The 17,704-nt window shown below is 43.1% G+C and overlaps 1 protein-coding gene across 2 annotated transcripts in view; it reads left to right on the top strand.

Annotated features, from left to right (window-relative positions):
* The window catches only part of KLHL1 (kelch like family member 1), a 501,813-nt gene that overhangs the window by 138,398 nt on the left and 345,711 nt on the right, over positions 1–17,704 (top strand). The window contains exon 2 of one of the 2 annotated variants that reach the window (XM_074982860.1): positions 13,075–13,257. The exons of the other annotated variant lie outside the window; for it this stretch is intronic. Coding sequence (XP_074838961.1) covers positions 13,075–13,257 — 183 coding nt within the window. The remainder of the gene's footprint in view (positions 1–13,074; positions 13,258–17,704) is intronic. 2 annotated transcript variants of the gene reach the window in all.

Raw genomic sequence — 17,704 nt, 5'->3', positions numbered from 1 at the left:
TGCCTCATTAGCATCCCCCTTTTGAAAGTTGGGGGGGGGCTAGTGTAGCCACAGCCATTCTGAATATTTTAGTGAGATTTAAAAGTCACATATATTGATTTATATTTTAAGTTCACTTTTTTTCCATATGTGTTTTCCATAGGTATATTATCCATTTACACTTTTCTGTAAATTAAAAGGATGTTAAGTATCAGAGGGGTAGCCGTGTTAGTCTGAAGCCACAAAAACAATGAGAAGTCATCTGGCACCTTATAGACTAACAAATATATTGGAGCATAAGCTTTTGTGGGCAACGACCCAGTCCAATGCATCTGATGATGTGGATCTTTGCCTAAGAAAGCATATGCTCCAATATATCCGTTATTCTATAAGGTTCCACAGGACTTATTGTTTTTAAAGGGATGTTAACATATCTATGAAATGCTGATGAATCTAGATGTTTTGGGACAGTCTGCAAGCCCTATAAATTATTCTGATGGCCCATAGTTTGGGCAACCTGTCTCTTACAATGTTAGACTGAGCTCTTCATCCTATTGTAAAGCTTAATAAAGAAAGGGCTAAGAGGTGACTTGATTACAGTGTAAGTACATGTAAGGGGATCAAATAACAGGCTTTTCAATTTAGCTAAGAAAAGTATAATATAATCCAGTGCCTGGAAGCTGATAACAGGTAAATTTAGGCTGGAAATAAAGTATATGTTTCTGACTGAAGAAAATTAGTTATTGGAATAATTTCCTAAGTATCATGGTGGTCTGTGCATGGGTGATAACATTTAGCTTTCATGGTGGGATTTTTTCCCCTAAAAGAGGTGATCTAGGAGTTATTTTTGTGGGAAAAAATATGGTCTCTTATTTATGGTCACATCAGACCATGCCAATAGTCCTGTCAGGCCCTGGAATCTAGGACTTTTCCCAATACTAAAGATGCCCAGCTCTTTGTAACCTTTTCTCATAGGTTAGGTTTCCTTAACATTTATCATGTTTCCTGCCCTCCTCTGGTTGCTTATCCCTAAAATGGACATAATCCAGGTTCTCCCCCTCTATCGTCAAGTGTAGTGCCCAGATTTGAAGGAAAAAAAAAAAGTCCAGCTGTGGACTCACCAGTACTGAGCAAAGAAGGACAATTACCTCCAATGGTTTACATATGCTACTCCTGTTACTGTGCCCCAGAATTATTTTAGCCTTTTTTTTTTAAGCTTCATAGCATGGCTAATTCATTCAATTTGTTTTTTTTCTTTTTTGTTTTCTTTTTTGCAACTGCATAACATTGCTAATTTATTCAATTTGTCATTCACTATAACTCCCAGATCCTTTCCACCTAACTAGTTGTTCCCCATGTTGTGGATGTGAAGTTGATTTGTTTTTATTATTATTATTTCCTACATGTATTACTCTGCACTTATTTTTACTGCATTTTGTCTTTTGGATTTCAGAACAGTTATCTTATTTGGCAGGCGCTTTTGAATTATAATCCTGCCTCCCCAAGGTGCTTGCAGATACCCACCTGAGTTTGGTGTCCTCTGCAGATTTCATAAGTATGTTTCTAATTCAGTATCCAAATATTTCATCAATACTATTGAAATGCAAATATTGAATAGTACTGATTCCAGGATTGACCTCTGCTGGTTCCCACTAGATACACCCTCCCAGTCTGGCAGCAAACCGTTAATAACTACTGTTTGATTGCAGTCTTTAACTAGTCATGCACCATTTTTATAATTCTTTCATCTAGACCACAGTTTTTCTAATATACTTGCAAGAATGTCATGTAGGATGTTATTAAAAGCCTTACTAAAATCAAGATAGATTGTCTATTGGTTCCTCCCATCCACTAGGTCAGTAACTCTGTCAAAGAAAGAAATTAGGTTGGTTTGAAAATATTTGGTTTTTGTCAAATTCATGCTGACCATTCCTTAAAACTCTATTATCCTCTACATGCTTACAAATTGATTGTTTAATAATTTGTTCCAGAATCTTTCCAGGTGTTGAATTTAGGCTGACTGGTCTATAATTTCCTGGGTCCTCTGTTTTTTTTTTTCCCTCTTACAATAGGTACTATATTTGCCCTTTTAAAGTCCTCTGGGACATTGCCCATCTTTCATGAGTTCTCTGAGATAATTGCTAATGGTTCTGAGATTGCTTATTATAGTTCATGCATCTCTGGGTAGCTCTGTTTCAGGATTTCCTTTGAGAGCTCATCATCTACGTTAAATCCATCTCTCTCTTCCAAGGGGAATATTTTTCATTGACCCCTTCAGAATGGTGGGTGGTGGCAAAAGTCTAGCCCAGAGTGTATACAGACTGGCTTATTTATCTCCTGTGGTGGTACTTACATTCCTGAGGGGTTAGGGCAGCAGTTCCCAACTGTTTCAAGATGAGGAACCATTTTGAAAATTCAGGAAGACTTACTGACCCAAGGCAATTCAAAACAGGGTAGAATGTTTCTCCCCTGGGAAAAACACCCCACCATCTTAAATCCCTGTCAGATGCCCCCTCCAGCCACCCCCTACCACCCCACAGGCTTGCCAGATTTTTGGAAAACTTATGTGGGACAGGCAGAACCACCCACAGGATTCCCATTCCTGGCTGTCTGTCCAGTATAAGATTTCCAAAACCCAAGAGGGGGCAGACAGGTACCCTGCAGCCCCACAGAGTCTTGATAGAACTCTGCATTTGTCTCAACAGTGTCAACCCTCAAAATTTGAGGAATAGTGCTCTGTCAACAGTTATGTTGACAAAAGGGCAGTGCAGGCACTTCTGTTGACAGAGAGGGTTTCTGGTTCACTGGGCACCCCGTTTGCAGAACTTCCTGTCAGCCATTCTTTCGACAGGGCAGGGCCATCTGGTTGCTCTCTGTTGACAGATTGCTCTGTTGCTCTGCGTTTGTGTGTAGATGCACTCTGTCGAAAGATTAAAGGAATGGCTGTCTTACTGCAAAGGCATTTCCATTCCACCAGTACCCAAAGCACCCCGCCAACTGCTAGTACCCTCCATTTGTCACACTGCCAAGTTCCAGATGTGGAATTCAGTCATCTCCTCCCAGAAATAATATAATATAATATAATATAACATAATTAGCCAGACATACATATCTGAGGACAGTTTCACTTGGAAACCAGCTGTTCTGTCTATATCCTTCAGCTGCTCTCAGTTCAGTCTCACTCCTGACTTAGCCACTTTTGTGGTGTATCTCTTGAGCGTGAACTTGAGTTTTATTATGACTGACCTTCTTCTAGTGTGGACATCCTGCATCAATATTCTGAAATAACTGCTGATACAGATGTTATCATTCTGGTTTTCTGTCTGGTGAAACCCAAGTAATCTTATGGATCATTTTATGTGGAAAAATGTTACCACTTTTCACCAATCTGTTGACGGAACAAAAGTCAGTGAAGTGCTCTCCATTTTCATTCATGTTACATAGACTCTCTTTTTCCCATGGTCTGTTCTCTGCTTGTATTTATGCTTCCCATTTTTGCACTGAAATCGGCCATCAAAATCAATATATCCTTCTTTGCTTTCTGGTTCACAACACTTAGTAGTTTCTCATACAAGTCTGTTTTACATTCCTCAGCTGCTTCATTGGTTGGTAAATAACATTGCACAAATAGAACCTCCCACACTTTTGCGTAGAATCTGGCTGTGATGATGTGTGATGATACTGCTGTCCACTCTCTTGATAACATCAAACCCATGCCTTCTCTGCATGGTGCGTCTCATGTCCTGGGCAGATGAGAGATGCACCTGTTGCCAAGTGTTGCTGCCCATCTTGTCTCACACAAGCCCAGAACTGCAGGCTTGTACTGTTTCATCTCTGATTCAGTCTGTGCTGTCTTCTCCACTTGATACATAGTGAAAATATTCCTTGTCCCAAACTGGGTAGTTGTCCTGGGGGGAGAGAAGGGTCATCCGGGGGGCAGGTTCCTTTCAGCTTTCCTTACCATGCTTCATACTCAGTCTGAGTGGATTGCCAATTCCTCCCAAGACTTGTGTAGTTGTAGTGATCTTTGTAGCTTTTTTTTTCCAGATAGAGTTGTTAACCCTAAGACAACCCTTTTACCTAGGGGTGAGCTGATCCAGATTTGTCTGGTCTCTACCCTTTGACCTGTCCAGTTTGGGTGACCCTTCCAGGAGCTGTAGCTGTAGCTCCAGCTGGCATAGTGCTCCTGGTCCTTGAGACACACAGGCCACTTCATCACAACAATGAATGGACTATGAGGATACTGACAATTGATTCTGTTGATGATGTTACACTTCTTTCACATAGGCATGAAAGCATGGGAGAAAAGGTTACAACACTAAACAAAACTTCCTGGATAACTGGACTGAGTATTAACAATGGAAAGACCAATATAATGAGGTTCAACCAATCCAGCAAAGATGCCATTATGGTTGGGTGGGGATGACCTGGAAGATGTGGAGCAGTTCACCTACTTGGGGAGTATTATGAGCAGAGATGAAGGAACGGAAAAGGATATCAATGCCAGGATAGGGAAAGTAACAGCTGCATTCAAGAACTGCTGCTGGAAATGCTGGGGGCAGGCAGGCCAATCTTCCCTCCCCAAGGAGATGCTGCGGAGATGCTGAGGTCAGGAAGTGTGGCCTGCCTCCTTGAAGAAGATGCCCAGGCTGGTAACCATACCCCTCCCTCCCCACAAGAAGAACCAGTGCAGCCTGGCACGCCTGCCACATACTAGTGCCATCTTCACTGGTGCAGGCAGCCCCATTAAGCCCCCCACCCCCACCCCAGATCTCCCAGATATATTTTCCTTTTAATTAAAAAAGACTTCCCCAAAACATTAATATAATTAAGAACATGAACGACACTGGGTACATTTGCTAGTATTACTCATACTGGAAAATGTTGTGGGGTTCGTTGTTTTAGTGTAAATGACTTTATATTATCACCTTTATTTCATTATTTTTCATGTTTGGTATGAATGTTTTTCAGCTATAATATTTAAGAATATCAAATTTGTATAATGCTTGAGTAACTGTGTAACAAAACTGAGTGATATCCTTTCAGCCTCATCCAGTACTCAAGTCAAAACACAGTCTTGATCATTAGAGTTCCAGCAGAGTTGGGATGAATAGTTCCCCCTTCCTTCTGCTGATCATTGTACACAGAAGGATAGATGTATGTTTCTGCTCGATAAATATGATATTCCCCCTGGCTGTGGCCACACTAGCAGGTCATTTCAAAAGCAAATTCAGAATGAGGGGTGCTTTTTGAAATCAACTTCGAAATATAAAGGCATTCATTTCAAAGATGTTACTCCATTCCTGTGTTGGGATTAATGCCTCATTTCGATGTCGATTTGGAAATGAAATGTGTATAGTCGCTCCACCCGCTGCCATTTAAAAAATGAGAAGTCCTTTCCAGAGCCAGTCCATCCCCGGAGCACAGAGACACCCTGGCCAGTAACCAGAGATCTATGGCCTTAAACCTGTGGGGTCACTGAAGCCCTGTGCAGGAAGCTGAGAGTGTGCTGGCAGCCATAGGAGCACGTGCTCGCAGCTGCATACTCACCAGAGCCCCCCAGAATGGTAGAAAGGGATCCAGCTGGAGCCGTAGCAAGCAGACAAGACCCCCAGGAGACGCAGGGATATGAAGGTACCAGGTGGCACGGCCCCCAGGACCTTGGGCAACCACTGAAGAGGAGGAGCACCCTGTGGCTGGTGGCCTAGGTCTGGGACCTGCTGGCCATCTGGGGGACAAGGATGTCTTTCTGCAAATGGAGGGATGCAAGCAAAACGTGGCCATCTTTGCCTGCCTCACTGACAACCTGGCTGCAAAGGGGCACCCCTGCTGGATTCCTGACCAGGTCCATTCAAAAGTAAAGGAGCTGTGGCAGGGCTATGTGAAGGCAAAGGGCACAGCCTGGCAGTTGGAGGCAGCAGCCCCAACCTGCCCCTACTTCATGCAGTTCCACCAGCTGCTCGGCCCCAGGGAGGCCACCCCACTGGAGGAGACCCTGGACACCGTGTGGCCACAGGGGCAGGGCAAAGAACCACAGCCAGGACCCTCGACCATTCACCGATCCTGGGCCCTGAGCTGCCAGCTAACAACAGGGACGGTGATGGTGAGGGCAGGAGTGAGGGACCACTATACATAGCAGATCCTCATAGCAGAGGTTTCTGAGGGCACCAGCTGGGCCACCTCCACTCGGGCCTCTCCCGAACCACCTGAGGCACCCTAAGGTAAGACTGGGTGTGGGGTACCCCAAGTATGGGGGGGTGGTCCTCAACACTGCTGGCATGGGCCCAGGCATGTGGTCACAGGCCAGGGACCCAGGAATGGCTGTGATAGCTGTCTGGGGGCAGGACCATGCATGGGGGGCCTCCCCACGCTTGCGGGGTGTCCCTGCATGGGGCCATGGTCAGCCACATGGGACACATGCCTGGGGGGGGCAGATGAGCCCCACCAATGGCCCAGTGTGGACGGACCCCACAGCAGCCAGGCAGCCTCAGGGCCCCTCACCACAAACAAGGAAGGATGGTGGTGGGGACATGGCCACTGGCCCACTGTACCCATTCACATGATTGACAGGGTGCCACCCTCTCCCCTTATGTCTTCACACCCTCAACATCCACAAGCCACCCCAGTCCCTGGATGTGCCAGGGAGCCGTGCAGTGACCAAGGAAGGGGAAGGAGTGACACTCCCCCGCATGCCCCCCCCAGACTGAGCAGCATTCTGGATGGGCCCACTGCCGCAGATGACCCAATGAGCTGGCAGCAGCCCACATGGCCACATGGTGGGAGCAGAACTGTTTGCTGCAGGAATGTCTCTCCATGGAGCAGGCGGCCTGAGACTAGGTGGCAGGGGTACCCGGACAGCCTCACCCAGGCCTTTGTCAACTGCCTGACCCAGCCGCCTGCTCCATGGATGGCCTTTCCCACTGCCCCCCAACTCCTGCTCCCCTCTCTGCCCCTGTCCCCCTGCCCCTGTCCCTCCACCCCTCCTTCTTCCCCCAGGAGCTCGCATGGTGGCTGTGGATGGGTGGGCCTGTCCCATCCCTGGCTCCACTGCACCCGCCCCACAAGTCTGAACCTGCCCTACCTACCTGTTCTGCCCACGCCATCCCAGCCCTGCCATGGGCCCTGGACCTGGGGCGGTCATGGCACCAGGGGCTGCCATGTCTCACAGCCCACGACCCCAATGGATGACTGAGACCCCCCCACCCCCCAATGTAAATAGTTCACCCCTACCCCCCAGTGTAAATAGCATATAACAACATAGTTTTTCAACAACTAATGGTTACTTTTATTGAACAGTGTCCGTGTTGTGCCTCAGGTGGGGACGGTGAGAGAAGTCCTTGCATGCAGGGGTGCTGGGGGGTTGGAGACGGATGCAACAGCCCAGAGAGGGTTGTGTGGGGCAGGCCAGGGCCAGGTCTGGGGGGGGCAGGTGAAGGCCACAAGGAGGGCCTCCCACACGCACACCCCATCCTGGTGCACCTGGTGTCACGGGACTGTACCTGGCTGCTCATAGTGCTGCACAGCCTCAGCCTCCCAGTGTGCCACAAAGAGCTCCTGTTTGCTCTCCTTGAGGCTGTGGAGAGCACAGCAGGAGCCCATGACCACAGGCACATTGGGGAGGCCTACTTCCAGGAGTGGCAGCAGGCACCTGAAGAACGCCTTCAGATGCCCAAATGCCTGCTCCATCATGTTCCTGGCCTGATTGAGCTGGACGTTGTAGCAGTCCTGCTCTCAGTGGTGTGTCCCATGTAAGTGTGTATTTGTCAGGCCTGGAGAGGGTAGGCTGCAAAGCTACAATACATAGGGGCATGGTCATATCCCCCACCTGGAGTTCCCATGGGGGGATGTAGGTGCCATTGGCCATCCTGTGCCTGAGCCATGAGTTCCACAGGACATGGGCATCATGGGCCCTGCCTGACCAGCCCATGGATTTGTCCATAAACCATCTTCAGGTCTCCACAAGGGCTCGGAGGACAATGGAGTGGCACCCTTTCTGACTGATGTTACATCCTTGGCTATGTGGTGGGGCCTGGATGGCGATGTGGGTGCTGTCCAATGCACTCATGCAGTTGGGGAATCCCAGCTGCTGGAACCCAGCCATGGCAGCGTCCGTGTCCCCCACTCAGATAAGGTGGCGCAGGAGGATCCGTTGAAGACATCAACCTGCATGGGGTGGAATGTATGGGAACCTGTGCGGTGGCAAGCAGGGGGGATCCCCTCCCCGGGACACTCCTTGAGACCTCCCTTGGGGCTCCCTCCCTGGGACCCGCTCAGAACCACCTCCTCAGGACACCTGCCCTGGGCCCCACCGTGTGTGCATGGTCCCGGTTGACTTATCTCATGAAGGATGACCCTGACAGTGGCCTTTCCCACCCCAAATTGGTGGCCGACTGAACGGTCGCTGTCCAGACTGGCCAGCTTCCACACATGGATGCCCACTGTTTTCTCCAGTGGGAGTGCAGGCCACATGCGGGTATCCTGGTGGTGAAGTGCTGGTGCCAGCCAGCTCCATTAAGGTGGCCCAGGTCATCTGGATGTCGTGGAGCCACCGCTCGTCATCCCACTCCTCAAGGACAAGGTTGTTCCACCATTCCTTGCTAGTGGGGTACTGCCAGAGATGAGAGCGGGCCCAGGGAAGGGGGTGCTCAGGATGCACTGTGGGGGGGCGGGTGCAAGAGGGAGGCAATGTGGTGGTCAGCACAGAGCTTGAGGTGACACATTGCCAGGATGACCATCAGGCTGGAGATGATGTCCAGGACATCCCCATCTGTGAAGTGCTGTGGGTCCATGGCAGGCTGCAGGGTTGGGACTGAGCAGGGCTGTGCTGGTGCTGTGCTGGAGGTTGTGTGCTGCAAGCAGCCTGAGAACTCAGCATGTGCACGGTGGGGTGAGTGCTTGGGAGGGGTCCCTTAAGGGGGTGTCTGTCCAGTGCTCTTGGAGAGGCTTGCTGGCCGTTTGACCCTGCCCTCGCCATTTCCTGCCCCATTGTTTCGAAAGGGGGCTCTGGGCTGTGTAGCTGCTTCATTTCAAAATGACAGGGGATCTCTTTGATGTTGCAGATCGAAATGTCGATCTGCATTTTGTGTGTAGTCACTTCATTTTGGAGTGACTCACTTCAAAGGGATGGATAAGGATTACCCCTTTTGACATCACTTGCTAGTGTGGCCACAGCCTCTATGTGCAGTATAGGACACAATCAGTATTGTTCTGTCCCTAAGCAGCATTAGTTGGTTTCATTCTATTGAAGGGACATGTCTGACAATTCTACTTTGCATCACTTTTGTGTGTCTATGTTAGTGCATTTTCTAGGAGTTTAACCATCTGATAATGGTTTGGAGAAGTAGTCAGTACTTGGGCCTAGGTATTTACTTTAATTATGAACCCAAGTATGTGAAGTGAACAATAATTTATAAAATGTTGATGGGAAATGGTTCAAGAATGAAGAGATCACATTTTGCAAACAGACATGTGGGCCCAAAGAACAATTAACCCAAAATTGGTGTAACAGCAATTTAGCCTATTGGTGAACAAAATGATGAGGGGATGGGCTATTTAGACAATTGCCCCACTTTTGAGGCCCTTAAAATAAAAAGAACTGTGCAGAGGAAAATTGAGGATGAGCGATGCTGGCAAACTGAAAGATGGGAGACAGCAGGCATGAGCCTCATCATGATGGCTTCCACTCACACCATCTACTGGATCTTTGGTATCCAGAGTAACAATGTTGGGCCTTTGTTATCCTAATGATAATAATGAGTCTTCTCAAAAGATGGACCAAGATGACATGCTGTCTCCACAGGATCCAGTTAAATCCCAAACAACATGGGATATGAGACTTTGTGGTAACCCCCCACCATGTGTCCATTTCTTTGTCTTATTTTCTTTTTATCCCTCTTCTTTTTCCTTCTATGTAATATGAAATTGCCTTAGCTTGCTAAGACTGTATATTTTGCAATACAACTGCAAGACCAGAAATACAGCTAATACCAATGTGCAAAACAGACAGGCACTAATAAAATTTTGCTTGGTTTCAGACAAGCTGAAAAAAAATGTGTGTGTTGCGCTTGAGTTTTTGTAGCAGCAAGGTCAACACCAGAGAGCGATGTTACATTTTCTGTCCCTATTTGTCTCCTCTTTCCCCTTTTGTGTGCATGCTTTCTCTTTTTTTCCCCTTTACAAAATGAAATTGAACTTCTACAATTGAAACAAGAACTCCATCTCACCTCCGTTTGCTTCTTTCTCTCATTCTGCCTCCTCCTTTAATACTATTTAAAAGATTATGAAACAAGGTTGTTGCCTCTTTCCATAAAAGCTGTTTACAGAGAAAGGGAAAGTGAATAACAAATATGATTAAAATGAAAGCTTTCCTGAATACTTGACATTTCACATGTTTTAACTGTGTTTTCTTTTCTGTATCTTTAGTAAACCACACTGAGATTGTTAATAGCATGTTGGCTGTGGTACTAAAGTTTCTATTAGTAAAGTGAAGTTTCTGTATACCAAACTCAGAACCTTGCTTGAAACTCTTTAACACTGGACAGAGTGACAGTGTCATGTTAATGCTTTTGGTTCTTTGGGCTTTTATGTTCCATTTAACAGAATGAAACAACAGAGCTGTAGCTCTGCTCAGTTTTATCTTTTATCATATTCCACCTTATGTGGATTCTTTCTATTAATTGTTATGTGTAAGTTTTTTTTCTTTTTTCTTTTTAGATGTTGAGTTAAGCAAAATTAAATAAAAAGTATTTTATATGTTGATTCAGTTGAGAAGTATGTTCAGTAAAGTTCTGTCAGTTGTTTTCTAAAAATTCTTACTTTATATCAGGAAGTATAATTGGTTCAGGTTCACGTATATTGTTAAATATGGCTCAGTAGGGGAGGTGCTAAGCTTACTGTTTTCTGTGTTTTGAAACCTAGTAAGAACTGTGTGAAGTAATTCTTTTAGGCCAGCTCTACACACTGACTAGGCCTCATCAGGAGTTTTGTGTCCAGTTCTGGATACCACATTTCAATTAGAAGAAATTAGGAGAAGTCCAAAGAAGTACAACAAAAATGAAAGAAAACAAAACCTTTAAGAAAGACTGAAAGAATTGATATGTTTAGTCTGGAAAAGAGAAGACCAAGAATGCACATAAAAACAATTTTCAAGTACCAAAAAATTGTAATAAGGAACAGGGAGAAAAAAAATGTTCTCCTTAACCTCTGATGATAGGATGAGAAGTGATGGGTTTAAATTATGGCAAGGGAGGTTTAAGTTGGACATTAGGGAAAAACAAAACAAAACAAAAAACCAAAAACAAAACATTCCTAATTATCAGGGTGCTGAATAACTGGAATACATTAAAGGAGGAGGTGTGGAATCTCCATCATTGGAGATTTTTGAGAGTATCTGTTACATAAACACATGTTGGGAATGGTCTAAGTTAGGAGTCTGCAATCTGTGGCTCTGGAGCCACTTGAGGCCCTTTAAGGACTTCTTTATGGTTCTTGATGCTATAAAAGCAAAGGAAAAAAAACAGCATGATGATTTTAAAATTGAAAAGCTGTTTTAAAGTCTAAAAGCTCAACTATGAACAACTCCAGTCTAAATAGCAAACAATGTGTGATCTCCAAAAGTTGGATAACTCCCCCTTTTATATGTGCAGTGCATTGTGGAATGTTATACTGTCTGTGTTTTGATTGTGTTGCTAATAAAGTTTAACTTATATTCATTGTGGCTCTTGAAATATAGAGCTTTTTACTGAATTTGGGAAAAAAATGGCTCTTATTGCTCTTTTGGAGGCCAAATTCTGGTCTAAGATGTTTGGTCCAGCTATGAGAGTAGGAAACTAGACTTGATGACCTCTTAGGATCCCTTCCAAATGAACATTCTAGAATAGTCTGCAAGTTGTCTTACATTGTATTTTCTGCCAACCACTTCCCAAAGTCATCATGATATCCAAGAATCAATGTGTCATATGGAGCTTTTCTAGTTTTGCTCTCTTTTACCTGGCAACAAGAGGGGGATGTAGTAGAGAAATAGCACTGGATACTGTAAAATGTATTCTGAAAATATTAATAAAAATGGTAAATATATACAGAAAACCAGAAGTATTTTTAAGTTTTATAAGTGTAAAGAACAGTTGCAACCAGAGAAAAATAAACATTTTTTGAATGTGTTAGTGTTTATAAAAACTCTATTTCTGCTTTGACACATATTTTAATTACTTTCTTGATTTCAGTAAGATGTTTGCTGTTCTTGGGAATGGAAAACAAGCCTGTGTATTGTGCTGTTGACCTTTAAATAATGTCACTGGAATATTTTCATTAATCGATTAAACTTTTTCTTTGGAAAGGCTGTATCACTTATGTGTATCAATTATCGCTAATCACCATACATTATATTTAGCATTTTCCTTTTTGTGGTGTATATTCTTTGATTTTTATAGAAGTAATAATTTTTTACTTCAACTGGAAAAAAATACACTTTTCCAATGTTCCAGAAATAACAGTGGTTTTGTTAAACCATTGTTAGGCTATGTCTAGATTATAGTGCCTTGTTGGCAGAAGATTTTGTCAGAAGGTATTTTGCGACAAAATTTCTGTTGACAGATCACGACCAGACAGCACAGTGGATTGAAAAAGTGATCCACTCTGTTAAACAGAGAGTGGCTGGACTGCCCAGCCACTCTGTCAGCAAAACAGCCAATCAGAAGCACAGCAGACAGGATTGCATGGTGTTCTGGAAGCTCTTTCTGTCGACAGAAGGGCCCCCAGAACATCCAGACCGGCTTTTTGTCAACAGAAATCTGTCAGCAAAGGCATTCTTCCTCAGGGCAAGCAGGGTACAGCTGTCAACAAAAGTTCTGCCTTCTGGCAAGTTACTGTTGACAGAATTCCCTTGGGAATCAAGGTGCTCCATGGGTGTTGTCAACAAAATTGCTGTTGTGTGAACAAAACCCTCTTGTCTAGACATAGTCTTACACACGTTAGTTCTTTGTCTTTTTTGTGTTTCCAGTGATAGTAAGAAAACATGTATTGATTTATCTTTATCATCTGTGATTAAGTCTAGACAATAGATGACATTTCACAACTGTCTTTCCTTTATGTTCACAGGTTGTCAGCGACTGGACATCCCTTGACACCTGAATGTGATATGAACTCCAGTAGCTCTGAAGAGTTCTATCAGGCAGTACATCATGCTGAACAAACTTTCAGAAAGATGGAAAGCTACCTGAAACAACAACAACTCTGTGATGTTATCCTCATTGCTGGGAATCGTAGGATACCGGCACATAGGTAGGGCATAAAAACGTGCTATTGAAATGATTAAAAGAAACATCTGGTACCTGATTATCTTTGGACCTGTGCCTTGGAAAGTCACTTATGTACGTGCAAAATGGATGCAAAACTACCATTCTGATGTCTGTGCTTTACTTAATGCTAGGAATACTCTATTACTTGGACAGAATATCTTCATAATCGTGAAGTAATATGTGACTTACCAATTGATGATGCAGAGATATAATCTCTGTTCAAGTCCCCATCAGCATATATGAAAATGTCCCTGAGTTTTCCATCTCCTTCTTGTTGCTATTTCACCTTTCTTTGCTCCTGTTTCAGCATCTTCTTCTGATCTGGCTCCTCTTCTTCTAACCTCAGATATCTACATGAGCCTATATGCCAATTGTTAGCAAACTCCTCCACAATTTTACCCATTGAACTGACAATCATAGTCTCCCATCACTCTTCATGCTAACTGATTCAGCACCAGCATGTCCACCACCACTGAACACATACACCCTCCAGACATCCTGAGCCAGCGTGGGAATGGTAGTACTTAAACATAGCTGGGCTGTCCATATACTTTTCACTTGTAGGTGTGAATTGCACATGAGGAGAGACAATCACAGATGAATCTGTACTTCTCAACCATAGGTATGGGATTCCAATCCACTGGAATGGGCTCATACATACTGGATCCTGACCCAGAAGAATACTTATGGTTTGGTTATCATGTACAGTAAGGCACCACTAATTTATACCCACCTTAAAACTCTTTTCACTCTTAGCACTGTAAAAGGGCTTTAGAGTAAAAGAGTATGCAAGATGGGAAAAAAATCTCACTTAACATTTGACTCACATTTGGATTTCACAACAACAGCAAGAACAAAAAAAACAACAAAAGATATAGTCTCAGAAGGGTAGGTGTGTTAGTCTGTATCTTAGCAAAACAAAGCAATCTGAAGAAGTGGGTCTTTCCCATGTGAGCTCTTGACCCAATAAATAAAAGAAATAATGAAAGTATGGTCCCCCTTCAATAGACTGTTCATTTGCATCTGAGTTTGCAGCAGGAAGAGAAAACTTTCATAGTAGCTACTGCTAGTGGAGGACCAGCAACTACCACCTTGAAGCCTTATATTTCAGATTTCCTAGTTCCTTTACTCAGCATGAACTAATGAACTATATGTGGGTGGTATCCCATCAAAAATACAGAACTATAAAGAGAGAGGTAGAAGCCCTCTAAGTTATTTTTTACATTTTACAGGAGACAAATGAAATGATCTGGTCATGGTGAAGGGTTCTGTCCCACACAGCCAATAAAAGACTGCAAATGAGGCAGTGGGTATAAGAAAGAAAAAAATCTTGAATAATTTCCTTCTAAGCTAAGTTTTAGACTTTTAGATATGTGTTTTCACTTTCACTTGCTGATAACCATCTCTGGCTTTATTTTCTTTAACTCGGTACCACTTAATTCCTACCCATGTTATTAAACTTGTTTTGCTGTCATTATATATCATTAGTGCTGCGTAAGTTGAATAAAGTGTGTGCTTTTGTTATTGGAATATTATTGCATTGTTTCTGTAGAGGCAGCAAACCTCATATATATCTATCGGAGTCCTGTGAGTGTGATTGGACCCTTCAGGGAGGGCACATTTAGGACTGGAAAGCTACTAGGGTCAGCCTGCAAGGAGTATCCAAGTTGGTCAAAGCCAGGGTGAGGTTTGTGGTCTGTTGTCAAATTGTTCAGTCTGAAGCTCTGAAACAAAACTTCCCCATCACAAGGTTTATGGTGCAGATGTTGACCAAACCCCTTGTTGGCTGAGTTAATTCCAAATAGCACATCATCCAGTGCATTTTCTTGATGGTTTTAGATGCTTTACTAGATGATAGAGAAGTACTGGCAGAGGATTCTATTACTGGAAGGTCTTTAGTTAGTTCAGTGCCATCTTTCTTCTTGTTTTTTATTTTGAAGACAGATGTGCATATTTGTATTCATACTTGCCAGTGGTAAATTTGATTTCACATGTGTCATTCTGATTCTACAGCATATCTAAATCCCTTTGGAACTAGAAAACTATTCTAATAAATATAAAATTGACCATGAAATAAAATACAAAATCTTGTTTAAATTTACCAGGAAAGCTTCAGACAACCTTGTATATCATTTTTGCCTTCTCAGTTATCCACAGTCAAAGGCCCAAATGTGTTTCCCCCTGAAATGAATAGCAAAATGCTGTTAAATTAAATGGGAAGTGCCTCAGGCCCCCTTTGAAATCCCTTGTTTTGTTGTACAGGATAACGGTTCAGTGTTTTACAGATTCAGATAATTGTAACCCTCGCTTTCTGTGTAAGTGCAATATATGCATTGTCTGCCAATACAGTCAACATTTTTAATATTACAAAAATATTCTTTATATGTTATATGCTAAACGTAGAGATATCTAGACAGCTATCTATTTGGATACCTGTCTGTCTAGATGAATAGATGCATCATGTGAACACATGCACTTGCATGCACACAATTTATCTGAGCAAAGACACTAAACTCAGCCAAACCACAAGTGAGTTAAAATTCTTCTAATATTGGTCTGCATTTAAGGGGAGTGGGCTCATGTTTTTTTTTAATATATACCTGTAAAAAACAAGCTTGCAGACTACAGTATATGCTCAGTAGTTGCAAATTTTATAAACTGTTGATGACAGAAGAGCTTATATGTTCCTAAAATGTGGTGTGTATATCCGCATATCAAATAGAAAAGATACACACAGTCCTCCCTAAAAAGTCAGGCTGAAGTTGTTTGAATTATTTTGAATAATTTTATATCAGGTAACAAGCATTGGCACATTCTGGATATGCTGTGTTACAAATATATTTTGCAACAAATTAAAGTATTCAGAACTATAATCTAATAAATATTGGATTATTGGCAGCATCCATCTCTCTCTCTCTCTCTCTCTCTCTGTCTCTTTTCCTTATAAAAATGAAACTGAAGCAGTGCTTCTGTTTGACAGTCACTCAATAGCAAGTAGGATGTCTTCATGTCACCCTACTACTCATGAGTCCATTGATGGTTGATCAGCCCAATTCTGGAGCCACAGATCCTGTCACAGAAGAAGCAGGTGTTGGTAGCTGTTGGTGGGGCATGGGACAGTTTTTAATACTCTTTCTTCTTCTCCACCTGTCCTGGTCTGCACTTCAGAGGGATCTCTCAAATTGCGCCAACCCCTCACAGGTTATTATTCTCCACTGGGGATAGTATTGGACAAGGTTCTCCAAAGTGTCAGAAATGATGCTTTACTTTTTCATGTGGCCTTCACCAGGTTGTTATATCACTTCTGCTGGCACCCAATGCTCTGCTATCCTTCCTTCAACTCAGAAAACAGAATCTGTTTTGGGAGGAGCTGACCAGACATCCAAGCCATATGACCAGTCCAACAAAATTGTTGATGAATGATAATGGCTTCAATGATGGTCATGTTCTACTCTTCCAGGATGCTTATGTTCGTGCACCTATCCTTCCAAGAGATATTTAGGATTCTGCTGGGGCAACATTGATGATGTTGTCCAAGTGCCTTCAAATGGTGCTTGAGTGTTGTCCAATTTTATATGCATACAATAGCATTGGAACAGACAATGCATGGTATTCAAGGAGCTTTATCTTGGGATAGATGTCCCAGTTCTTGAAGACCCTTTGTCTCAGACAGGTGAAAGCAGATCTTGCATGGTCCAGATGATGCTGCATTTCCACATCATAAATATAGGGTGGTTGGTAGCATCCATCTCTCTCTCTCTCTCTCTCTCTCTCTTTTGCCTTATAGAAAAGCAAAGCAAGGCACTGAAATATACTAGTGTAAAACAAACTCCCTGAGAAGGAGCAGAAAATAGCCTTCCCTGTATTCTGAACTTTTACTGTATCTTACATGCTCAGGAAAGTAAAATCTTTTTTTTCTCCATTTTCCCCTCATTTATAACTATCTAGACAACCCAGATTAAAACAAAACACATTACTTTCATATGTTTATTTTATTATTATTATTATTATTATTAGTAGTAGTAGTAGTAGTAGTAATAAAACACCCATAACACTAATTAAATTCAGAATGAAAATAGGTTCTCATAGGAAGGCATTACTTCAAATTAAATGGAATAGATGTAAGGTAATGATCCTAGCATTGATTTCTTCTTGATCTTTGTGAATCCAACTTGTGGCCACTCTAGATGATATTCTCTGTTTTGTGTTTTATTCCTGGTAACATAATTATCCATCTTGATTATATATCTTGATTCTTTTTCATCATAACTCTTCCTGAGGTGGGAAAGCTGTTGCTGCTGCCCAGAGTCTCCAGTAACAGACCCACAGAGAGTAAGTGGCTGTCATGTAAATTTGCCATACACTGAGCAATGTTTCAAGAGTCATTCTTTGGGCTCTTTCCAAAGACGAAATATGTGATGCCAAAATAG

This window comes from Carettochelys insculpta, chromosome 1 (genome assembly GCF_033958435.1).
Source record: "Carettochelys insculpta isolate YL-2023 chromosome 1, ASM3395843v1, whole genome shotgun sequence".
NCBI classification, from domain to species: domain Eukaryota; kingdom Metazoa; phylum Chordata; order Testudines; family Carettochelyidae; genus Carettochelys; species Carettochelys insculpta.
The sequence above is the reverse complement of the archived record's forward strand: the minus strand, read 5'-3'. Positions and strand labels throughout refer to the sequence as shown.